Here is a 25,422-nt window from a genome sequence, read left to right as displayed (position 1 = left end):
TTTTCTCTTTTTTTTTTTTTCTTTTTTGGTAACAAACATCTTCCCTTCTATACCGAAGATGTAATGTAAATTAACTAAGGTTCAGAGAGAGCAGTTGGGAGCAGGAAGCTGTTTCACATCCCCAGATTTTTCAATCTGGCTGATGAGTCTGACAGACCTTAAAGCACAGACACATTTGGGGAGCTGGAGTGGTTTGGTTTTGTACAAATGACTGACCAGCTGGGCATAATCACTGGGTGATTCGGGGAAAGTGGGGAAGGGGGAGGGGAGAGTAAACATATTCCGACTCTCCTAGGCTAGACCTCGGGGTGCAGGAGAGGCTAAAGCCAACTTCCGGAGGCACCGGCACCGTTTGGTCATTTGCGGACAGGAAATGAATGGTGTCTCTCAGGCCACATATACCCCCTGGGGGGCGAGAGGGTAGTGGAGGAGACATCGGACTTGCATCCCTGCCTGGACCTCAGCATAGAGTCTCTGGGGCCAGCCTGGTTCATCCCTGGCACTCTTCTCTCACAGTGGCTTAATTGCTGGGGTCTTCTCACTTCCCCAAGGAATCGCACCTCTTCTGATGTCGGAAGTGGGTGGTTCAGAGCCCGTCTGCTCTGACTGTTGGATGATTTTTTGAGCATGGGGCATTCAGGACGGAGCGAGTGTGGATCCATTGAGCTTTTGCACCCCACTCCCAGGGTCCCTGGTTACACCATGGCAGGATCTGCCCTCCGCCCCCACCCCCTCCTTTGGACCAAATTTGGAACCTGGGAGACTCAGGTGGTAACCCAGCCGGACGCCCCCTCTGACCCAGGGACGTCTAACCTGTCCTGTGCCCATCACTCAGAGGGGCCAAGAATCGGGAGAGGTGGGCTCTCAGACTCTCATTCAGATTTTCTCTCTCTCTTGGCTGCAGGTGGAGTTTGAGGACGGCTCCCAGCTCCTGGTGAAGCGCGGCGATATTTACACCTTGGAGGAGGAGCTTCCCAAGAGAGTAAAATCCCGGCTGGTAGGTGGCTGAGCAGCCCACGGCAGGAGATGCTTTGGCCGACGAGGCTCCGAGATTGCGGGGAGGGAGAGAGATTTTCCAGCCAGTTAGGTTCAACAGGATTCCAGCCAGTCAACTGGAACCCTGTTAGTAAACGCTTTTCATAAAGGCAGGGGCAGAGGGGGTTGGGGTAGGCTTTCCTGGTCCAGGGTGAAGAGGGGTTGTGCCCCAAGATACCCAGATAATTGCTTCAGCTCTGTCTGGCTTTGTACAAATTCTCTTCCTCCCTCTTTTCACCTCCCACACAAAGTGAAGACCTCAGCTCTCAGACTTCTCAGTGGTTTCTCCATCTGTAAAGAGGGGCAAATGGAACATTTTCCCTTCTCTCCCCCACCCCCCAACACACACACACACACAAACACACACACACACACACACGCTCGCTCGCTCTCATACTATTGGCAAGTGTTCATCTGAAGGAGGTTGAGCAAGCAGTGATGGTGATTATTCCCATTATTAAGCCACATCCTTTGGAGTACCTATCCCTGAAGGAAGCAGAATAGTGAACATACACAAACTCACACAGGCACACTTTGGCTCCAGTTTTCTTAAAGGGGATCAGTAGATCTTGGAGATAAGGGAGCTGCTGCTGCACAGATTTACAGATTTCAGGGTTTGAACCAGGCTACAATTGTGGAATACATTCAGCCACCAGAAACCATACTGAAGGGTGGCAGGGTTAATGGGCACTGCTTAGTAATAATAATAATGATGATGGTATTTGTTAAGCGCTTACTATGTGCCAAGCACTGTTCTAAACACTGGGGAAGATACAAGGTTATCACGTTGTCCCATGTGGGGCTCACAATCTTAGTCCCCATTTTACAGGCGAGGTAACTGAGGCATAGAGAAGTTAAGTGACTTGCCCAAAGTCACACAGCTGACAAGTGGCAGAGCCGGGATAGTTGGAGAGGAAGCAGAGGGGGAGGAGCGGCTGGGTTCTGGTGGGTCACTCTCCTTTAATGGCGGCCATGTGCTCTCCTGTCTCCCACAGTCCGTCAGTACCGGGGCCCCTCCAGAAGATGCGTCCGCGGGAGACGAGGCCAAGGCAGCCAAGCGTCCGCGAGTGGGCAGTTCCCGGAATCCGGAGGACTACGGACAAGGCCCAAATTACCTGGCCTTCATGGAGTCGCTCTTGCAGTCCCAGTACCAACCTGGGACCCAGAGCAACCTGTTTTAACAGGGGTGGGGTTTTAAACCCACCTCCTGCCGCCACCCCCTCCCCCACCCCCGACCATCCCCACAGTCCCCAAGGAAACCATGGAGCCAATGGGAAATCCCCTGCTCCCCACCCTGCCCTCCCCTGTGCAATAACTTGCTGTGAATTCCTCTTATCTTCCCTTGGTGCCGGCTGTCCAAGAGACTGGACAGACTCCAGGCTGCCTCAGTTTCTGGGGGTCACCCCTGCTTTCCCAGGAAAGGAAAGCGTCCTTCCCAGTTCCCTCCCCCTCCCCTCCCACCCCAAATCCCTAGGACCGCACAGCTCAGGTGCTGGGAAGGGGTTTGGCTTCCCCTTTTTGGGCCAGGGAAAGAGGGGGCTTCCCTATTGGTGAAAGCAAACTTGACTCTCAATTTTTAAACCATCTTGGAACAAGGTGCTATTTCCCCAACATCTCGAGCAGCGATTCTGTACAGAAACCGCCTTTATTAAATTCTTTCTATAAACACACATCACTAAAACACAAAATGGAGGAAGAAAGACAAACAAGGAAGGATGTCCCCCAAACTGGCTTTATAAAGCAGTGGCTTTAACAAAAACACGAGAGCCTCAGCCGGCATTTTCTTCCCAGGTCGGATAACCGGTCGGGGTCCCACCGAATGGAGGGGGAGAAGACAGCTCGTTGGATTCTTTTGTTGCCGTTTTTGATTATTATTTGTCTACGTCGGGCAGGGCCGTGTATTTAAGCTGCCATGTCTTGGCACGAAAGACGTGTCTTGCCATGGAAGGTCTGTCTCTGTCAGGAGCTGCCCATATCACTTGAGGGGCTGAGGGGTAGATGAAGGAGCAAACAGGAGGGTAAACATGGGGAGCCCCTCAGACAGAGAGGAAGTAAGACTGTCCCACCCTATGCTTCCCCAGCCACCGCCATCCCTTTGCCATCCCTTCCCTCTCCCCCACCCTCGCATGGCTTTCAGCTGGGCTCTCTGATTTCGTGTCAGCCCTGCAATCCTTTCTCCCTGGAGGAAGGATTGGGGCAGGGGATAGGGGGGTGGGCTCTGTTCTATTGCTCTTTTCTGTGTGCACTGCCAGCCCCACCCACCCACTTCCCCCCACCCCATAAAGCAGATTGCCAGGCAGTGTCCTGGCTCTTCTCTCTCTTTCCCTCTCCCCCCCGCCCCCCTTTCTTTCTCTCTCGGCATGACTAGCCAAATAAAAACACTTTCTTTTCTGGTCTGCTTGATTTCTCCTTCTTACCATGGTGAGAATCATCGCATGACGGAAGCCTTGGAGGAATCTGTGGATATGTGGTTAAAGAGACCCCTCCCCCAGACCCCAGCGGTGGCCAGGAGCACTTTTCTGTAGACACGGAAACCTTGCAGGGTGACCTGTTCTCATCCACACTCCAGGCAGAGCAAGACAGGGTGGGGGGTGGGAGGGTTGGGGGCGGTGGCGGGCAGGGAGAAGTCAGGTGTGGAGTACGTGTCTTTCTACTCTGTCACAACTGAACCGGGGGTGGGACCTGTTCATGAATATTGATAAAGGGGAGAGACCAGCCTATTGGGGAGTAGGAGGAAGAGGGTGCACCTCTACCTACCAGTTCAAAACATGGGGGAGCCAGAGAGTTGCTACTAGGGGACAGTGTTTTGGGGGATGGAATTTCATTTTGGGCACTGAGGGAGAAGCCAAGTTTTCAGAGTCCCAACTCAACACCCAGCTCCTCCCTGCTCCCTTCCCCGAGCCTTCTCTTGGAAAGAAAACCTGGGTCCCCTTCTGAAGGCTTGGGCTGTCTTGCAAATGCCATAGAGATATGGCAGGATCACTTTGCCCCCATCCACATCCTTTATGGGGAGCCTTTTGGGGGTGTGGAATGGTGGTGGTCGGGGGGGGGGGGGGCGGGCAGTATTCAATCTCTCACTCCTTTCCTATTAACACTCCTTGCCTCTGGAGGCCAGGCGGCATCAGGGAGCCTGGGTGTATGAACCGAGGCTAAGGCTGTTCTTTCTGTGAGGTGTGTGCTGGATGTGTGTGTTTGAAAAAGCAGCTGTTTTGAACTGCAAAGTGAATTTGCCTCAGGACCATCTCGTGCTGAATGAGAGAAAAAGAGAGATGCAGGGGAAAATCAAGCAGGGCTCCAATGCTTGGATCCCCGGGTCCCCTGGCAGAAGGGAGGGGAACAGCAATGAATCAACTCCTCCTTTCCTTTATCTGGCTTTGCATCTAGCCAGAGAGATTGCTCCTTCATATCTGTCTTCTGGTGTTCACTAGAAAATGATTTAGAGGATAATTTGCTTGTAGGAAAAAAAAAAAAGGATGTTTTAACAGTTGTCGGGCCAGAGAGATATTTAAGGGGGAAAGGGGATGGAGAGAATGGAAACGGCAGAGGATTTCTTTTTACTTTGTTTTTGGTTGGTTTTTGTTGTTGTTTTTTTTTTTTTTGGTTGGGGTTGGGGAGACTGTGATGGGGGAGGGGGGAAGGGGAGAGGGATAGGGGAAGGGGAGGGAGGGAGGGGAGGCTGGAACAGTATAAATTTTCCTCTGCATGAATCAGCCCTGGCTGAAGTAGCACCATTACTGTATTCATATATAGTGTACCTTTTCAAATACTATTTATATTGTCAAAATCAAGCACCAGTGTGTTCCCCAGGTGCCCATATTCAGATGGTGAGCAATGTTTAAACGTGAATCTGGATCTATGGAACGCCGTTGTTTGTGGCTGGGTTTTCCTTTGGATTTTGTCCCCTCCCTCCCTCCCCTGCTTTGAGTTTTAAGACTGACATGTGCAGAGCCATCTTCCTTTACCGTATGAGGGGCCTCAGCTCCACAGACTCCAAGGGTTCATGGGACATGGGAAATGCACATTTTTTTCCAATGAAATATATTTGTACGTGTCTTATGTGCTAAAAATCTTGATTTTCCCTCCCCTCCTCCCCCTTTAGATTAAGGATGTGATGTATTTTTTGCATATTTTTCTCCGCCTCTAGGTTCATAATGAATTAAAGGCTGTTGAACACTGCAGAATTCCAGTTGTGTTATGGTCCGAACTGTCTTTGTGAGCTGGTTTTTCCCTTATCGCTCTCTAGGCTGGAGGGCTTGGACTCGGTATTAGGGTTTTCCTCCAGGAGCTGGGGTGGGTTGGAATGGATTCACTATCAGGACCGTCTGACTGCCTCTGTGCCGGATACCCACCCGAGGGCACGCTGCTCAGGGCACTGGATCAAAGTACACGGTTCTCAGAACCGTTGTTCTGCGAAGCACCCTGATCTTAGCGGAAAGAGCCCGGGCCTTCGAGTCAGAGGGCCTGGGTTCTCATTCCGGCTCCATCACTGGTCTGCTGTGTGACCTTGGGCAAGTCACTTCACTTCTCTGGGCCTCAGTGATCTCATCTGTAAAATGGATATCAAGACTGTGTGCCCCATGTGGGATGTGGTCTGGGTCCAACCCGATTATCTTGTATCTACCCCAGCACTTTATACAGTGCCTGGCACGTGGTAAGCGTGTAACAAATACCATTTTAAAAACAAAACAAACAACCTCAAGATACGGTCTCTGAACTGGAGGGAGCTTACCTCTTTGGCCATTTTCCAGCCTCCGGGTGCTTATGGCTCTGCTTTGAGGACTGTGGAATGGGCAGCTGGTGACCATTTCAGGACTAACTTTTCCTTGAGAGGGAGTTTGAAATCCTCTTTTCTGTCTCCCTCCTTCTTCCTCTGTTTGCAATGCTGCTCCTCCTGGGATTACTATTCTTTTACTCTCTTTGTTTTTAATGGTATTTGTTAAGCACTTACTATGTGCCAGGCACTGTACTAAGCCCTGGGGTAGATGCAAGCTAATCGGGTTGGACACAGTCCCCTGTCCCACATAGGACTCACAGTCTTAATCCCCATTTTACAGATGAGGGAACTGAGGCCCAGAGAAGTGAAGTGACCTGCCCAAGGGCACACAACAGACAAGTGGATCCGGGATTAGAACCCAAGTCCTCTGACTCTCAGGTAATTAATTTAATTATGGTATTTGTTAAGCTTTTACTATGTGCCAGGCACTGTACCAAGCGCTGGGTGGATACGAGCAAGCTGGTTTGGACACAGTCCTCACTGTCTCAGTCCTCATTTTACAGATGAGGTAACTGAGACATAGTGAAGTGACTTGCCCAGGGTCACACAGCAGACAAGTGGTGGAACTGAGATCAGAACCCATGAACTTCTGACTCCCACGCCCATGCTCTATCCACTGCGCCACGCTGCTTCGCTGCTTCTCATCCCATCAACCGCAGCCCTTCCTCGGCCAGGGTCTGGGGGAGTTGGAGTGCCCACTGCCCTTTTCCCTCCACTCCCAAGCCCGAGGGATCATCGGAGGGAAGGTGTTCAGTCACGAGGAAGAACCAAGGAGAAAGCTGGAGGAAATGGCATGGGAATAGTAAGGTCCCCTTATCAAGAGGGCTTTGGTGAGATTCATGGGCAGTATGGGGCATTGGATGGTCCACATCCAGAAAAGCTTCCGTCACATGGTTCCCCTTCAAGCGTCCTGGTGCCACCCGCTGTCAGCCCAGAGTGCTGGGCAGGTTGGACCTTGGGGCCCACCCAGCTTTTCTTTATAACCTTCTCTTATTCTTGGGACTCTCGCACTTCGGATTGAGGACATTGAACAGATTGTTACCAATAATCTTAATAATTATGGTACTTATTAAGCGTTTACCATGTGCCAAGCACTGTTCTAAGTGCTAGGGTACATGCAAATTAATGAGGTTGGACACAATCCCTGTCCCACATGGGGCTCATAGTCTTAATCCCCATTTTACAGATGAGGTAACTGATCTGCACAGAAAAGTGAAATGACTTGCCCCAGGTCACACAGCAGACAAATGGTGGAGCCGGAATTAGAACCCAGGTCCTTCTGACTCCCGGGCCCAGGCTCTATCCACTAGGCCACGCTGCTTCTGAGCACCTCCTGAGTGCTAGGCACCATCCTAATCATTGAGGAGAATACGGACCCAGCAAGACACACAATGTTCTCTGCCCTTGTTTTAATGTTTCCTCACTCCTGATGTGTCCGTCTCCAATCCTTCTCCCCTCTGAAACTCTTAGATTGGGAGCCCCCCCAAGAGGTAGGGACTGTGTCTAATTTCCACCTGTGTATTCCCTCCCAGCGCTTAGTACAGTGCTCTGCACGCAGTCAGCACTTAATACTGTTGTTACTACTTAAGGAGCTTATAATGGGAGAGACGGACCAAAATGATTTCCAGATTGCCAAAGCAATTGAGAAGCAGCGTGGTCTAGTGGATAGAGCACAACCTTGGGAGTCAGAGGGACCTAGGTCCCAATCCTGGCTCTGCCCTTTGTCTGCAGGGTGATCTTGGGTAAGTCACTTAACTTCCCTGTGCCTCAGTTACCTCATCTGTAAAATGGGGATTAAGACTGAGACCTATATGACATGACCTGTATTCAACCTGATCATCTTGTATCTACTCCAGCAGTTAGTACAGTGCCTGGCACATAGTAAACACTGAGCAAATACCATAAAAAAAATAAAAGGGAGAAAGACAAAGTTTCAGTTTGTAACAGCAACAGCAGAATGGGTAGCAATAGGCTCAGCCCCTTACAGGGTGGGTTCCCTGGGCCACGACCCCCCCACCCCCCCCCGGTGGTATTTTAGTGCTTAGTGTGTGCAAAGCACTGTGCTAAGCATTTGAGAGAGGACACTGTAGTCACTCTGCTAGTCACTGTACAATCTCTACTCACCAACTCTGAAATCCCTCTATCCTACCATGACCTCCTCACCTGCTTTCTCTCCCACGCACCCCCTACCTGCAAATATGTCCTATTCCCCCACAGAGACCTCAGATCCTTTGGCTCCAAACAATTTTCCCAAGTTATCATGCCCCATTTAGCCTTCATACCCAATCTACCTTCCCTGGATGACCAAATTGATGCCTTCTACACACCCTCTACTGATCTCAGACTCACCAGCTCCCCTATCCCTTCGCCGATCTCGTACCACTAACCCATAGCCCTGAATCACCTCCACGGTCCGTTTCCTTCGCTCCTGTGCACGAGCCGCGGTGCACTGGTGGTGGGAATGTGGATATTAGGCCGACTTGGGCCACCTCAAGTTCATCTTTGTTTGCTTTAACTCTGCCCTCTCCCCACTCTGCCCTCTCCCCTGTTCAACAACATTATTTTTCCATGCTTGTTGACTCCCATGCCCATTGCCTTCACCAGTTGTTTTCAGGTGTTTAACTTCCTCCTCAAGCCCCCATCCCCCTTCCTCCCCCATCTCTTGCCCCTAATGACCTGGCCATCTATGTTGGCAAAATTGAAAACATCAGACATGATCCCGAAAATCTCCCCTCTCCATTTCCTCCCTCCCTCCTGCCCTTTCTTCAACTCTCCCATCCTTCCTAGCAGTATCTTGAGGAGATCTCCTGCCTTCTCTCAAAATCCTCCCCCTCCACCTGTGCATCTTATCCCATCCCTTAACACCTTATCAAAGCATTTGGCCCCCTCCCTTCTTCCCTCCCTGACCATCAACTTCAAGTGTTCACTCTCCAATTGCTTCTTCCCCACTGTTTTCCAACATGTTCATGTGCTCCCTATCCTAAAAAACAAAACAAAACAAAACCCTCCCATGACCCCATGGCTCCCTCCAGTTATCGCCCATCTCCCTCCTAACCATTTCTCACCACACTCCATATTCTAATCTGGCTTCTGCCCCCTTTGCTCTACAAAAACTGCTCTCACAATCAGTCCCCAATAATCCCTTTCCAAATCCAATGGCCTCTACTCCATCCTAATCCTCCTCGATCTCTCGGCTGCCTTGGATATTGTTGACCATCCCCTTCTGGAAACATTATCCAACCTTGGCTTCACTGATCCTGTCCTCTCTTGATTCTCCTCTCTCTCTCTGGGTGCTCATTCTCAGTCTCTTTACGGGTTCCTCCTCTGCCTCCCAACCCTTAACTGTGGGTGTCCCCAAGGCTCAATTCTGGTTCCCCTTCTATTCTCCATCTACACCCACTCTCTTGGAGAACTCATTCGTTCCCATGACTTCAACTATGTGGATGATACCCAAATCTACATCTCCAGCCCTGATGTCTCTCCTTTTCTGCGGTCTCGCATTTCCTCCTCCCTTCAGGACATCTCTCCTTGGATGTCCTGCTGTCACCTCAAACTTAACGTGTCCAAAACAGAACTCCTCTTCTTCCCATCCAAACCCTGTCCTCCCCCTGACTTTCCCATCACTCTAGACAGCACCACCATCCTCCCTGTCTCACAAGCCCGTAACCTTGGCATTATCCTCGACTCATCTCTCTCATTCAACCCACATATTCAATCTGTCACCAAATCCTCTTGGTTCAACCTTCACAACAACCCTAAAATCCACCCTTTCCTCTCCATCCAAATTGCTACCACATTAATGAAAGCACTTATCCTATCCCGCCTTGATTACTGCATCAGCCTCCTTGCTGACCTCTCTGCCTCCTGTCTCTCCCCACTCCAGGCCACACTTCACTCTGCTGCCTGGATCATTTCTCTACAGAAACGTTCAGTCTGTGTTTCCCACTCCTCAGGAACATCCAGTAGTTGCCCACCCACCTCTGCATCAAATAGAAACTCCTTACCGTAGGTTTTAAAACAATGACCTGACCCATCCTACCTTATCTCCCTGATTTCCTACAACGCAGCCTGCACGCTTGGCTCGTCTAATGGCGAGCTACTGACCGTACCGTGATCTCATCTATCTCACCCCGACTTCTCGCCCATGTCCTGCCTCTGGCCTGGAACTCCCTCTTCATATCCCACAAGTGATCACTCTCCCCACCTTCAAAGCCTTATTAAAAGCATCTCTCCTCCAAGTGGCCTTCCCTGACTAAAGCCTCATTTCGTCTTCTCCCAGCCCCTTCTGCATCATTCTTGCACTTGGATTTGAACTCTTTATTCACCCCTCCCTCAGCCTCACAGCATTTATGTACATATCTAGAATTTATACATAATAATGTCTGCCCTTCTAGACTGTAAGCTCGCTTTGGGCAGGGAACATGTCTACCAATTCTGTTATATTGTGCTCTGCATAGAGTAAGCACTCAAATACAATTGATTGAGACAAGCTGTAGAAGCAGCATGGCCTAGTGGAAAGAGCCTGGGGCCTGGGAGTCAGAGGCCCTGGGTTCTAGTCCCTGCTCTGCCACCTGTCTTCTGTGTGATCTGTGCCTCAGTTCTTTCACCTGCAAAATGGGGATTCAATATCTGTCCTCCCTTTTACTTAGACTGCCACTTGCTGAACTGGATGAGGACTTTAATCCCACCTCTGTAGGCTCGAGTGGCCTGATTTCCCACCCAGAAGTGTGGGTTCCACCCACCCTCACACTGGTGGGGGTTCTAGGGCACAACTGAATGGAATCTCCCTGAGATCAGATCCTGGTTGCCCTCTCTCCAATTGGAGGTTTTGATCATACTTCTCTTTCAGAAGTGAAGACTTGCCCCACCCCTCTCTTTCAAAATTGGGAAGCAGCGTGGCCTAGTGGAGTGAGCCTGGGCTGAGGATTCAGGAGACCTGGGTTCTAATCCCAGGTCCACCACTTGCCTGCTGGGTGATCTTGGGCTAGTCACTTAACTTCCCTGGTCCTCAGTTCCTTTATCTGTAAAATGGAGATTCATTCATTCAATCACATTTATTGAGCACTTCCTGTCTGCCAAGCACTGTAGTCAGTGCTTAGGAGAGTACAATACAACAACAAACGGACACAGTCCCTGCCCACAGTGAGCTCACAGTCTGGGGCTGGGGGGGGGGGGGCGTGCCGGGAGAGACATTAATATAAATAAATAAATTACAGATATGTAGATATGTACTGTGGGGATGGGAGGGAGGATGAATGAAGGGAGCAAATCAGGGTGATGCAGAAGGGAATGGGAGAAGACGGGGGGCTTAGGGAAGGCTTCTTGGAGGAGATGTGCCTTCAATTCTTATCAGCTGTGTGACTTTGGGCCAGTCACTTAACTTCTCTGTGCCTTGGTTACCTCATCTGTAAAATGGGGCTGAAGACAGTGAGCTCCCGTGGAACAATTTGATTACCTTGTAACTACCCCAGTGCTTAGAATGGTGTTTGGCACATAGTAAGCACTTAACAATACCATTCTTATTATGATGATGATTATTAATAAGGCTTTGAAGTGGGGGAGATCAATTATCTGTCTGATATGAAAAGGGAGGGCATTCCAGGTGAGAGGTCAGCAGTGAGAGAGAGGAGATCGAGGTACAGTGAGAAGGTTAACATTAGAAGGTTGAGATATGCAGACTGGGTTGTAGGAGAGTAGCGAGGTGAGGTAGGAGGGGGCAAGGTGTTTGAGTGACAAAGTCAATGGTGAGGAGTTTTTGTTTGATGAGGAGGTGGATGGGCAACCACTGGAGTTGCTTGAGGAGTGGGGAAACTTGGTCTGAATGTTTTTAAAGGAAAATGATCCAGGCAGCAGACTGGAGTATGGACTGGAGTGGGGGGAGGCAGGAAGGTCAGCAAGGAGGCTCATACAATAATCAAGGCGGGATAGGAGCGCAAAAGGATAAGTGCTTGCATTAATGTGGTAGCAGTTTGGATGGAAAGGAAGAGGCACATTTTAATGGTTCAATGCCAGTTCTGCTTAGACTGTGAGCCCCATGTGGGATTATCTTGTGCTTCTCCCAGTGCCTAGTACAGTGCTTGACACATAGTAAGCGCTTAATAAATATCCCAGTTCTTATTGCTGCTTTTACCCTCCCTGGCCTAAACTCTGAGAATATGTGTCGCCATTTCTGAGTCCACCTTTTAACATTTTTAAATTTACCTCGAGTGCCCTGTCAAGGCCCTGTTGTCCATAAATTTATCCAAATCCCTCGAGCCTCCTCACATCCCCAACATCTCTCTTGTCTCCATATCTCTGACTGTCTCTGCTTAGCACTGTGTTTTTCCTCTCATCTTTCACAACAGACCATGAGCAAAGGCTCTTACTGTGTCAGACCCATGGTCCATCCAGTCCAGGATTCTGTCACGTGCAGGGAGAGACTATCTAATATCCGAAACTATCCCCTGACTTTTTCCCTCTGGTGACCCGTCATGGATCACTTTTCTACAAATCCATTCAAATCCCTTTTAAACTCGCTGATATTTTCAGCTGCCTAACTTCCTGGGGGAGCGAATTCCATCTGTTCACCCCCAGCTGGGAGAAGAAGCGTTTCCTTCGGTTCGGTTTGAATATCCAACGGGAGCCCCCTCATCCTGGTGCTCTGGTATTTGGGGAATGATGACGTGGTCTTTAAATTCTGATCCTGCCCCCTCTCAGAAAAGCAGTGTGACCTAGTGGATACAGCCCGGGCCTGGGAGTCGGAAGGATCTGGGTTCTAATCCTGCCTCTACCACTTATCCGCTTGGGCAAGTGTCTTCACTTCTGTGGGCCTCAGTTACTCCATCTGCAAAACAGGGCCCCATGTGGGACGTGGACTGTGTCTACCCTGATGAACTTGTATCTACCCCAGTGCTTAGTACAATAGTAAGTGCTCAACAAATACCACGATTATTATTATTAATTATCTTTCCAGATGGGAGAAAAACCTGACCCTTTCAGTCTGTTCTCAGTTGGGAACTGCTCCCAGATGAGAGAGGGGTTTAGCTAATGTCCCGTGGGTCTGAGGCTGGCCTGGATTGGTCTGGTCTGGTGTCACAGCCCCAACTTGGTTGCTGTGGCAACAAGGGGTGAGCCATCCCAGATGGCCGTTGGCACTGCTGCCAAGCCATGACTCTAGAGGATGTACATTGTTAATGGCGTTCATCCTAGCCACCGGGCTCAACACTGTGGACCACTGTGAATCCATCGATGGAATTTATTGAGCGCTCACTGTGTGCGGACCACCGTGCTAAGCACTTGGGAGAGGACGATACAACAGAGTTTGTAGAGCTCATTGTGGGCAGGGACCGTGTCTGTCGTTGTTCTCTCCCAAGCGCTAAAACGGCACTTCGCGCACGGTAAGCGCTCAATAAATATGATTGAATGAATGAATGAACATGATCCCTACCCTCAAGGAGCTTAAAGCCTAGTGGGGAGCTTACGGTTTGAAAACATAAGCGATACCCTTCTCGGCCGGACTCAAGGCTCCTTCCGGCCCAGAACTCTGTCTCCGACGGCGGCACTAGGAAGCTTAGGGGAACAATAAGGTTTACCCTTCTGGTTAGGGGTGGATCATCGTCAAACACCCCCAACCTTCCCTCTCGTGACCCATAATGGGCCGGTGATCCGCAAATTTAGCCGAAGCGCTCTGCTGGCGTTTCTGCCCGCGTGGCTTTCTGTGGGAATAAATCCCGTTCACTTCCCCCCCGTTGGATGAAGATGTGTTTCTTTCTGTTTGTTTGGAATCTGCCCCTTTCAAGCTCCAGTGGGTTCCTGCTACAGATCTATGCAGAGGTTGCGGGTGGAACCCGGCACTTCTCTCGAATCATCAGGGAGCAGAGGTTTTTCTTCATCCGGGAAAATCAATTCAGACCAGTCACGGTCTATTCCCGCATCTTTGAAAATCCAACCCGTGGTTTTCCCCAATTTCAAGTGGATTTTCTGCCCTTCCTCCATATGGCTCTTCTCACTGCTCCTAGTCAGGTCAGTCCCCCGGGTCCTGAACCATGCCTCATTTCAACTGCCCCATAAAATACGAATTCCAATGACTCCGTTCCCCTGTGGCCCACGATTCCTGGTTTTCAAAGCATCATGCCATCTTTCCAAGTAGAAAAACTCATCTCTCTGCCCACTTCGTCGGCCTTGGGCAGGTATGACACCCAGCTATGAAGTGTTCCTCGGTTTTCCCTTCAGGGCACTCTTTCCTTGCACGTGTTTTGTCTCCGTTGTTTCCGCCGTTCGTATTCCCTCGTACTCTGAGTTGCCCAGGCATCGTAAGTCATAAACAAGATACCGGCGGAAGAGGGCTGCCCCCTGATAGATTGGTCCTCACCTAAGCTGAGGGGTGGCCATAGGTCAAACACAGGTCGTGGATGGATCGAATTCTTCTCTGCTAGAACTCTGCCCTCTCCTCTGCTCAACAACACTACTTCTCCTCCCTTATTGGCTCCCATGCCCACCGCCCGCACCGGCTAATCCGGACTTCTAACACCCTCCTTAAACCCCCTCCACAGTGCCCCTGCCTCTTTCCTTTCTCACTTCGATGACCTTGCCATCCATTTGGTTGACAAAATGGAAACCATCGAGCACAAACTCCCCCAAACCTCCCCCTGGTTTTTCAGCTCCCTCTTGTCCCCTCACCCACTCTCTTATGCTTCCTAGCCACCTCTTAAGAGGCGCGCTCCCCCTTGCTTCCCAAATCCACTCTTCCATTTGCACCTCCAACCCCATCCCTTCTCGCCATCTAAATACACTTTCTCCCACTCTCCTTCTGTCCCTGACTGCCATCTTCAGCCACTCACTCTCTGGTGGTTCCTTCCCCTCTGTTATCAAACACGGTCATGTGGCCATGTCCTAAAAAAAACCCCTCTCTCCACTCCACTGAGCATCCAGCTACAGCTCCATCTCCATCCTACCATTCCTCTTTCAAGTCCTCAGACAGCCGGTTTATACCTGCTGCCTCCACTTCCTCTCCTGCAACTCCTTCCTTGGGTCTGTACAGTCTGGCTTCTGCCCCCTCCAATCTATCCAGTTCTCTCTCGAAGGTCACCAAAATCTCCCTGCCAAATCTAACAGACTCTACTCTGTCCTAATCCTATTTGACCTTTTGACTGCCTTTGCCACTGAGGATCACACTCTTCTCCAGGAAGCGTTACCTAACCTTGGCTTCTTGAACTTCAATTCTCTCCTGGTTGTCTGTCTCTCTGGGCCATTCTTTCTCCACCTTCTTTGCCAGCTCTTCCTCTGCTACCTTCTGCCTAATGAACGTGGGGGTCCGTTGTGGGTCCCCTTCTATTCTCCACTTACACCCACTTCTTTAGTGAACTCATTCTCTCTCTCTCTCTCATGGGGTTGGAGGTGCAGATGGAAGCGTGGATTTTGGAAGCAAGGGGGAGTGCTCCTCCGAACAGGTGGCCAGGAAGGATAAGAGAGTGGATGAGGGGATAAGAGGAAGCTGAGTCAGAAGGACCTGGAAGTCAGAAGGACCTGAGTTCTAATTCTGACTCTGCCATTTGTCATCTGTGTGACCTTGGGCAAGTCACTTCACTGTGCCTCAGTTACCCCAACTATAAAATGGGGATTAAGACTGTGTGCCCTATGTGGGACAGGAACTGTGTCCAACCCAGTTACCTTGTATCTACCCCAGTGCTTAGTACGGTACCTGGCACATAGTAAGCGCTTAACAAATACCACTATTATTCTCATTATTATCATTCAATTTACTATCCTCTATGCAGATGGGTCCCAAACCTACCTCTTCGATCCTGACCTCTCTCTTTCTCTGCAATATCACATTTCCTGCTTCCAGGGCATAGCTGCACGGATGTCCCGTTGGTATCTCGAGCTCAACATGTCCCAAAGTGAATTCTTCATCTTTCGTCCCAAATCCTCACCACCTAACTTTCCCAGCACTGTAAACACCACAATCCTCCCGATCTCACAAGCCCGTAACCTTAGCATTATCCTCGACTCATCTCTCTCCTTCAACCCACATATTCAATGTGTCACCAAATCCTGTTGGTTCTACCTTCACGACATTTCTAAAATCTGTCCTTTCCTCTCCATCCAAACTGCTACTATGCTGATCCCAACACGTGCCATATCCCGACTCGACTACTGTATCAGCCTCCTTGCTGACCTCCCTGCTTCCAGGCTCTCCCACCTCCAGTCTAGTCTTCATTCTGCTGCCCGGATCATTTTTCTAAACACCCATCTGCACCCATCTTCCCACTCCTCAGAAAGCTCTAATTGCTTCCCATTCCTCTTCACAGCAAGCTGGAACTCCTGGTCTTTTTGTTAATGGAATTTGTTAAGCGCTTACTATGTGCCAGGGACTGTTCTAAGCGCTGGGGTAGAAACAAGGTAATCAGGTTGGAGACGGTCCCTGTCCCACATGAGGTTCACAGTCTTAAAATCCTCATTTTACAGATGAGGTAACTGAGGCACAGAGAAGTGAAGTGACTCACCCCAGGTCACCTAGCAGACAAGTAGCGGAACCAGGACTAGAACCCAGGTCCTTCCCAGGCCATTGGCTTTAAAGTACTCAATTGCTGCTTCCCTTCTACTTATCCACTCTGTTCTCCTATTACACTCCATCTTAGAAATGATACTAATAGCGTAAGAGGTTGTTATGTGCCAAACACTGTACTAAGCGCTGGGGTAGATACAAGATAATCAAGAAAGACACAGTCCCTGCCCCGACAGGGCTCACAGCCTGAGGGAGAGGGAGAACAGGTATTGAATCTCCATTTTACAGATGAGGGAATGAAGGCCCAGAGAAGTCAATTTCCCATCCAGAGTCTTGGGGCTGAGCTCCAACTTCCAATCTGTCCTTCACTCATCGTCATCTTCTGAGCTTCTTGCCCCATCTCTCCCCACCCCCTCGGCCCTTGTTGCGAGAAAAGGAGGACATGAATTTTCCTCTTCTCTGGATTCTGGGCTCCGCTCTCTGCAAGCACCGCAGGTCGGCTTTTCATCTTGGCCTCCGGGTCATCGCTCAGATCTCTGAACGGGGAGATAAGGACATCAGACCAGGAGCAACAACGCTCCGGGGTTAGACGCTCGGCCCGGCTCACCAGGGACTCCGTCTCCGACAGCGACACTGGGCCTCTCGGAGAAAACGAATGACGGTGTCCCCCCACCCCCACCCCCATTTTCCCATCCTCAAGATTGGCCATGCATCGTCCAACAGCACCTACTTTCCTCTCTACGGCCCTGACTTTCCCCATAGTGACAAAATAGGGACTGTTCATCCTTGAATCTACTCAAACCTATAATTGAACCTGTTGATATTTTCACCTGCAGAGTATCTGCCTAGTGGACAGAGCCGGGGCCTGGGAGGCAGAGGACCTGGCTTCTTGTCGTGGCTCTACCACCTGCCTGCTGGGTGACCTTGGGTAAGTCATTTCACCTCTCTGAGCCACAGTTTCCTCATCTGTGAAATGGGGATTCAGGACTTGTTCTCCCTCCTACTTGGACCGGGAGCCCCGCTAGGCAAAGGAACCATGTCCGATCTGATTATCTTGGATCTCCCCCGGTGCCTAGACAGTGCTTGGCACATAATAAGCACCTACAGACACCATAATTGTTATTATTGTGATTGGATTTGCACCCTTTATTCACCCCTCCCTTAGCCCCACAGCATTAGAGAAGCAGCGTGGTTCAGTGGAAAGAGCCCGGGCTTGGGAGTCAGAGGTCATGGGTTCGAATCCTGACTCTACCACTTGTCAGCTGTGTGACTGTGGGCAAGTCACTTAACTTTTCTGTGCCTCAGTTACCTCATCTGTAAAATGGGGATTAACTGTGAGCCTCACGTGGGACAACCTGATTACCCTGTATCTACCCATCGCTTAGAACAGTGCTCTGCACATAGAAAGTGCTTAACAAATAACATATTATTATTATTATTACATATCCATAAGTTATTTATTTATATAAATGGCTGTCTCCCCCTCTAGACTGCAAGCTCGTGTGGGCAGGAAATGTGTCTACCAACTCTGTTATACCGTACTCTCCCAAGTGCTTAATACAGTGCTGTGCACAAAGTAAATGCTCAATAAATATGATCGACTGATGATTACTGTTACAAATTACATCTGCTCATGCTCCACTGGGTGAAGAAGTGTGTTCAGTGGTTTGCTCTGGCCCTGCCACCCTCCAGCTCCAACGGGCGTCCCCTTGCTCTGGGGCGGTGGGATTTGAGCAACAGCATCTCCAAGTTCGCCCTGACCCTCCCCTTCGTGACTCTGTAATTGATTATTTAATCCATGGTATTTATAGAACACTTACTGTGTGCAGAGCACTGGTGTAAGGGCTTGGAAGAGCACAGTACAACAGAGTTGGTAGTCAAGTTCCCTGCCCACAATGAGCTGACAATCATTTCCTTTGACAAAGTCTTTCCATTCATTCAATCGTATTTATTGAGCACTTACTGTGTGCAGAGCACTGTACTAATTGCTTGGAAAGTACAATTCAGCAACAGAGACAATCCCTGCCCAACAACAGGCTCACAGTCTAGAAGAGGGGGAGACAGATATCAAAACAAGTAAACAGGCATCAATAGCATCGATATAAATAGAATTATAGATATATACATATCATTGATAAAATAAATAGAATAATAAATACGAACATATATATCTGTTACCGATTTGTACATTCCAAGCGCTTGGTACAGTGCTCTGCACATAGTAAGGGCTCAATAAATACTATTGAATGAATGAATGAATATACACAAGTGCTGTGGGGCAGGGTGGGTAGAGCAGAGGGAGCGAGTCGGGGCAATGGGGAGGGGAGGGGGAGCAGAGGAAAAGGGGGGCTCAGTCTGGGAAGGCCTCCTGGAGGAAATGAGCTTTCACTAGGGCTTTGAAGCGGGGAAGTGTGCTAATTTGGTGGATTTGAGGAGGGAGGGCGTTCCAGGCCAGAGGTAGGATGCGGGCCAGGGGTCGACGGCGGGACAAGCGAGAACGAGGCACTGTGAGAAGGTTAGCGCCAGAGGAGCGGACTGTACCGGCTGGGCGAGAAGGGAGGTGAGGTAGGAGTGGGCAGGGAGAAATTTCCCTGGCTCCCTGCCTCTTCTGCGCTGTCTACATCACCTTTCAGGGCAGTAACTCAAATGGTCACAAGAATGGAAGGAAGAAGGGTTTTGGAGAACCAGGGGCATCTGAAATTCTGACTGACTGATTAAGGAAAAGGGCTTTGGAGCTCTTCGGTTACTGAGACAACAGAAGAGCCTTGGGGTTGTTTTGGGGCCAGGAGGAGCCTCTCAGGCACCCCAAGGGCAGGAGCCCCTGGACCTGAGCAATTCCCATCTAGGAGCCAGTGGGAAACTTCCCTGGGATGAGCTAAAAACTCCACAAGTGATCCTGCTTTGGGGTGGTTTCTGAAAAAATGGTTCCATGTCCCATTTTAGATGCCCCGCTCCCTATCCCCAACTTGGGTCACTTGGGAATGGAGGAGAATACCTCAAGAGACTTCCAGCTTGCTGGATGAGGGAGTGGTTCTCTGGGGGATTACAAAGGGTTACTCCAGACCCATTCCTTAAAATGTGTGTGCACCTCATCTGCCCCTTCCCAGACTGGTCTGCTCCCTCAAATTTACTTTGTAGGGTGCTTTTCTTTTTCCAAATCAGTTTCACATTTCTTCATTTTTGCCTCTCAGCATTCCAGGAGGTAAGCAAGGGGGAAATGCTATTTTCTTCATTTTACAGATAAGGACACTGAAGGAGCACGCGGTTTAGTGACTTGCCTGTGGTCACCGAGGTGGTCCATGGCAGAGCTGCAACATTAACCTGGGTCTCCGACCTCCACCGTCACTTGCCCTTATTGACCTGGCCATGCACTCCATTGATAAAATAAAACCATCAGGTGTGATCTCCCTAAAAATCTTCCCTGCTCTTCTCATGCTCTCCACCTCCTCCTGCCCCTCCTTCAACTGTCCCATCTTTCCCAAGAGGATCTCAAGAGATCTCCTGCCTCCTTTCAAAATCTACCCCCTCCGATACCAGCCTTTTGCACTATCAATCCATCACTGGTATTTATTAAGCACTTACTATGGGCAGAGCACTGTTCTTAGCGCTAAGGAGCGTACAGTACAAGAGAAATGAGAAGACACGTTCCTGGCCTAGAATGAGCTACAGTCTAGAGGGAGAGACAGGCATTAATACACACCTTATCAAAACACTTGCCCACTCCCTTCTTCCCTCCCTGACCACACACTTCAACCATTCACTTCCCAGTGGTTTCTTCCCCTCTGATTTCATATATGCTCACATCTCCACTATCCTAAAAATAACCCTCCCATGACTCCACGGTTCCCTCTAGTTATCACCTCATCTCCTTCCTATCATTCCTCTCTAAACTCTTTGAGTGAGTTGTCTATACCTTCTGCCTCCACTTCCTCTCCTCCAATTCTCTCCTTGGCCCCTCCAATCTGGCTTCCACCTCCTTCACTCCACCAAAATGACGCTCTCAAAGGTCACCACTGACCTACTTCTTGCCAAAGCACATGGCCTCTACTCCATCCTAATCCTCCTTGACCGTTCAGCTGCCTTCGATCCTGTCGGCCATTCCCTTCTCCTGGTACCTACCGTTGGTTTCACTGATGCTGTCCTCTTCTGGTTCTCCTATCTCTCTGGCTGCTCCTTCTCAATCTCTTTCACTGGCTCCTCTTCTGCCTCCCACCCTCTAACTGTAGGAGTCCCTCAAGGCTCAGTTCTGGGTCCCCTTCTAGTCTCCATCTACACCCACACCCTTGGAGAACTCATTTGCTCCCACAGCTTCAACTACCGTCTCTACAGGGATGATTCCCAAATCTACCTCTCCAGTCCTGATCTCTCTCCTTCTCTGCAGTCTCACATGTTCCTCCTACCTTCAGATCATCTCTACTTGGATGTGCTGCCGACACCTCAAACTAAACAGTTCCAAAACTTTAACTTCTCATCTTCCCCCCAAAACTTCCCTATCTTTCCCATCACCCTAGACAACACCACCATCCTTCCTCTCTTAATAGCCAGTAGCACTGGCCTTATCCTTGACTCATTTCTCTTTCAAAGTACAAAATCAATCTATCACGAAATCCTGTCGGTTCTACCTTCACAACCGCTAGAATCTGCCCTTTCCTCTCCATCTAAACCACTAGTATGCTGATCCGAGCACATATCATATCCTGCTTTGACTGGTGCGACCGTCTCTTCGCTGACCTCCCTGCCTCCTGTCTTTCCCGACTCTAGTCCGAACTTCACTCTGCTGCCTGGATAATTTTTCTACAAAATCATTCAGTTCATGTTTCCCTACTCCTCAGTTCCCCAACCACCTCCACATCAAATAGAAACTCCTTAAGATCAGTTTTAAGGCACTCCATCACCTTGCCCTCTACTACCTTACCTCCCTGATTTCCTACTACAACCCAGCATGCTCACCTCAGTCCCCTTAATGTCAATCTACTCACTGTATCACAATCTCTTGATGAGGATCCCTTATCTGTGTCCTGCCAACGGGCCTGTATTGTTAAATATATTATCAATCAATCGGTCACATTTATTGAGCACTTACTGTGTGCAGAGCACTGTACTAAGTGCTTGGGAGGGTATAACAGAGTTAGTAGACGCTTTCCCTGCAGACAGGGAGCTTACAACCTAGAGGGGGAGACAGACATTAATATAAATATAAATTATAGATCAATTATATTTATTGAGCACTTACTATGTGCAGAGCACTGTACTAAGTGCTTGGGAGAGGACAATACAACAGAATTAGCAGATGCGTTCCCTGCCCATAAGGAGTTTACAGCCTAGAGGGGGAGACAGACATTAATATGAATAAATAAATTTCAGATAAGTGCTTTTGGTGCTGGGCGTGGTGACTAAAGGGAGCAAGTCAGGGTGACACAGAGGGAGTGGAAGAAAAAGAAAAGAGGGCTTAGTGTAGGCCTCTTGGAGGAGATGTGCCTTCAGTAAGGCTTTGAAGGTGGGGAGAGTCACTGTCTGTCAGATGTGAAGTGGAAGGCCATTCCAAGTGGAAAGGCAGGACGGTTGAGGGGTCGGAGGTGAGCTAGACAAGAATGTATTTATTTACTAAGCACTTACTCTGTGCAGAACATTGTACTATAGACTTGGCAGAGTACAATAGAACTAATAATAATGATAATAAGAATTGTGGTATTTGTTTAGCACTGCGTGCTAAGCACTGTACTCAGGGCTAGGGTAAATACAGTGTTATCAGATCAGACATAATCCCTGACCACCAAGGGGCACAGAATAATAATAATAATAATGTTGGTATTTGTTAAGCGCTTACTGTGTGCAGAGCACTATTCTAAGCGCTGGGGGAGATACAGGGTAATCAGGTTATCCCACGTGAGGCTCACAGTCTTCATCCCCATTTTACAGATGAGGTAACTGACTGTGGGCAAGTCACTTAACTTCTCTGGGCCTCACACAGCTGCCAAGTGGCAGAGGCAGGATTCAAACCTATGACCTCTGACTCCCAAGACCGGGCTCTTTCCACTGAGCTACACTGCTTCTCTAGAATCCAAGGGGGAGGGAAAAACAGGTATTTCATCCACATTTAACAGAAGAAGGAATTGAAGCCCAATGAAGTGACTCATCCAAGGTCTCACAACCCAACCAGCAAGTGGCAAAACTGGGATTAGAACCCAGGTCTTTGATGGGAACATTCCCTATCTTCAAGGAATTTACCATCTAGTGGACGAGACAGACACTGAAATATATTACGGGAAGGGGGGAGGAGGAGAGATCTGTGTGTAGGTGCTACCGGTGGGTGGGTGGAGAGGGAGGGGTGAGTATCCTGCGAGGTGGGAGGAGAAGCAAGGGAGCACAGGTTCGCATGGCTCAGTCAGATTGATCAATCAGTCAGTACTGTTTGAGCACTTACTGTGTGCAGAGCACTGGTTTCAGTGAGAGAGCACAACAGAGTTGGTAGACATGTTTCCTGCCCACAACGAGCTTGCGGTCTAGAGGGGGAGGTAGACATTAATATAAATAAGTAATTTATAGATGTGTACATAATAGACAGAAGGGCTTACGTGTCATCTTCTGGTTGTGTTTAGCCTGCCTTCCTCGAGGGTAGGGAAAGAGTAGGTGCTGGGCCTTTGGCCTTAGTCCTAAAGTACCACACACCTGCAAGCTCTTTGATGAAGATAATGATTTCCTGGCAAATCCCTCTGGCCGCTCATTAGTGTGATGTATCCGGAAGCTGGGTGGCCAGTTTCCAGTGAAAGGAAAGACCCTTAATCCTTTTCCTGGTTTTAGCCCAGCCTGGTTCTGTGCCACGTTACCACTGTGGGGCCAGCAGTCTTCACGACCTCCATCCTGGGGAAGGAAAATTGGGGGCAGGGTGGGGGTTGGGGGAGACAAAGGGGGGAGCTCACTTTTCAGGCTCCCTAAAGGCCGATGAGGGAGCAGGTATCAGAGTCCCTGGATGGGACCAGAAGCAGCTACCTCGTCTGTAAAATGGGGATTAAGACTGTGAACCCTAGGCGTGACAGAGATGGTGCCCAACCTGATTGCCTTTTAATCTACCCCAGTGCTTAGAGTAGTGCCTGGTATATAGTAAGTACTTAATGAGTACCATCAAAAAAAAATCTCAGGCTGCATCAGAGGCCTAGAAAGAACCTTGCCCTGAGCTAGTAATAGTGGTGATAGCGGAAATAGTAAGAGTCCAGAATAGGGCCACTTTTAAGCGCTATCTTAGTCGGGCCAGGGAGTTCTGTGACCTAGTGACCTTAGCTACGTCTGTGCGAGGCGGCCAAGCTGAGCACCAGGATTTCCCTTTTTCTTGGAATTGTTTGGCCGTGCCCTGATTTCTCTCAAAGTCTTGGCCTGGTTTCAGGGTCTGAATCCCGGTCAATTGTTTTCTAAAGTGGATCTGGAGCCCAGAGCTTGACATGGAGGAGGGTGTTTCCAGGAGAAAGGGGATAGTCCACGGTGTTGAGGGCAGCAGAAAGGTCGAGGAGGGTTAGGATCAATTAATCAATCGATGGTATTTATTGAGCAATGACCATGTGCGGAGCCCTGGCCTAAGCACTTGGGAGAGGACAATAACAGTAGAGGGTGTGGAACTTGGTCACTGGTGACCTTTGAGAGGGCAGTGTCTGTGGAGTGAACGGGGAGGAAGCCAGATTGGAGGAAGATCAAGGAGAGAGTTGGAGGAGAGGAAATGGAGGCAGTGGGTGTAGACCACTCGTTCAAGGAGTTTGGAGAGGAATGGTAAGATGGAGATAGGAGGGCGCCCGGTTCTTCAACCATGTCACCGAGGAGATGATGGGTGGCTCTTCTGGCTACGTGCCCGGCCACGCGTGATGACTGATGCCCTCCGGCTCCGCTACTCTGTAAGCTCATTGTGGGCAGGGAATGTATCTGTACTCTCCCAAGTGCTTAAGTATAGTACGCTGAGAAGAAGTGTTGCTTAGTGGAGACAGCATGGGCCTGGGACTCAGAAGGATCTGGGTTCTAATCCCCACTCCGCCACATATCTGCTGCGTGATCTTGGGCAAATCACTTCACATCTCTCTGCCTCAGTTATCTCATCAATAAAATGTGGATTAAGACTGTGAGCCCTATATGGGACAGGGATTGGGCCCAACCTGATTAACCTATATCTACTCCAGTGCTTAGAACAGTGCTTGGCACACAGCAAGTGCTTAACAAGTACCATAATGATTAATTATTACTATTATTAATTATTATTATTAATAATAAATATGACTGACTAGTTCTTCAGGCAGTCTGAGGGGCTGGTCTAGCTGAGAAATCCCCCGCTTCCCTGCGTCCAACTTGAAAACTGAGCACCGGGGTTAGAGCCTCTCCTCATTTGTTGCCATGAGGTTGAGGGGAGGGGACCGTCCTCCAGAGGCATTCATTCATTCATTCATTCATTCAATAGTATTTATTGGGCACTTACTATGTGCAGAGCACTGTACTAAGCACTTGGAATGTACAAATCGGCAACAGATAGAGACAGTCCCTGCCCTTTGACGGGCTTACGGTCTGATTGGGGGACACGGGCAGACAAGAACAATGCCAATAAATAGAGTCAAGGGGAAGAACATCTCATAAAAACAATGGCAAATAAATAGACTCAGGGTGATGTACATCTCATTAAACAAAATAAACAAAATAAATAGGGTGATGAAGATATATACAGTTGAGTGGACGAGTACAGTGCTGAGGGGGTGGGACGGGAGAGGGGGAGGAGGAGAGGGAAAGGGGGGAGAAGAGGGTTTAGCTGCAGAGAGGTGAAGGGGGGGTAGAGGGAGCAGAGGGAAAAAGGGGGAGAGCTCAGTCTGGGAAGGCCTCTTGGAGGAGTGAGCTTTAAGTAGGGATTTGAAGAGGGGAAGAGAATTAGATTGATGGAGGTGAGGAGGGAGGGCATTTCAGGACCACGGGAGGACGTGGCCCAGGGGTCGACAACGGGATAGACAAGAATGGGGGACGGTGAGGAGGTGGGCGGCAGAGGAGCGGAGCGTGCGGGGTGGGCAGTAGAAAGACAGAAGAGAGGAGAGGTAGGAAGGGGCAAGGTGATGGAGAGCCTCGAAGCCTAGAGTGAGGAGTTTTTGTTTTGAGCGGAGGTTGATAG

The 25,422-nt window shown here is 49.5% G+C and overlaps 1 protein-coding gene across 5 annotated transcripts in view; it reads left to right on the top strand.

The window, feature by feature from the left end:
• The window catches only part of KDM4B (lysine demethylase 4B), a 208,254-nt gene extending 204,826 nt beyond the window's left edge, over positions 1 to 3,428 (top strand). For all 5 annotated transcript variants that reach the window (XM_029050903.1, XM_029050904.1, XM_029050900.1 and 2 more), the window contains 2 exons: positions 905 to 997; positions 2,031 to 3,428. In XM_029050903.1, coding sequence (XP_028906736.1) covers positions 905 to 997; positions 2,031 to 2,216 — 279 coding nt within the window. In that variant the 3' untranslated portion in view covers positions 2,217 to 3,428. The remainder of the gene's footprint in view (positions 1 to 904; positions 998 to 2,030) is intronic.
• The last annotated feature ends 21,994 nt before the right edge of the window (positions 3,429 to 25,422 follow it).

The sequence above is a fragment of the Ornithorhynchus anatinus genome, chromosome X1 (assembly GCF_004115215.2).
Source record: "Ornithorhynchus anatinus isolate Pmale09 chromosome X1, mOrnAna1.pri.v4, whole genome shotgun sequence".
Classification (NCBI taxonomy): Eukaryota; Metazoa; Chordata; class Mammalia; order Monotremata; family Ornithorhynchidae; genus Ornithorhynchus; species Ornithorhynchus anatinus.
The sequence above is the reverse complement of the archived record's forward strand: the minus strand, read 5'-3'. Positions and strand labels throughout refer to the sequence as shown.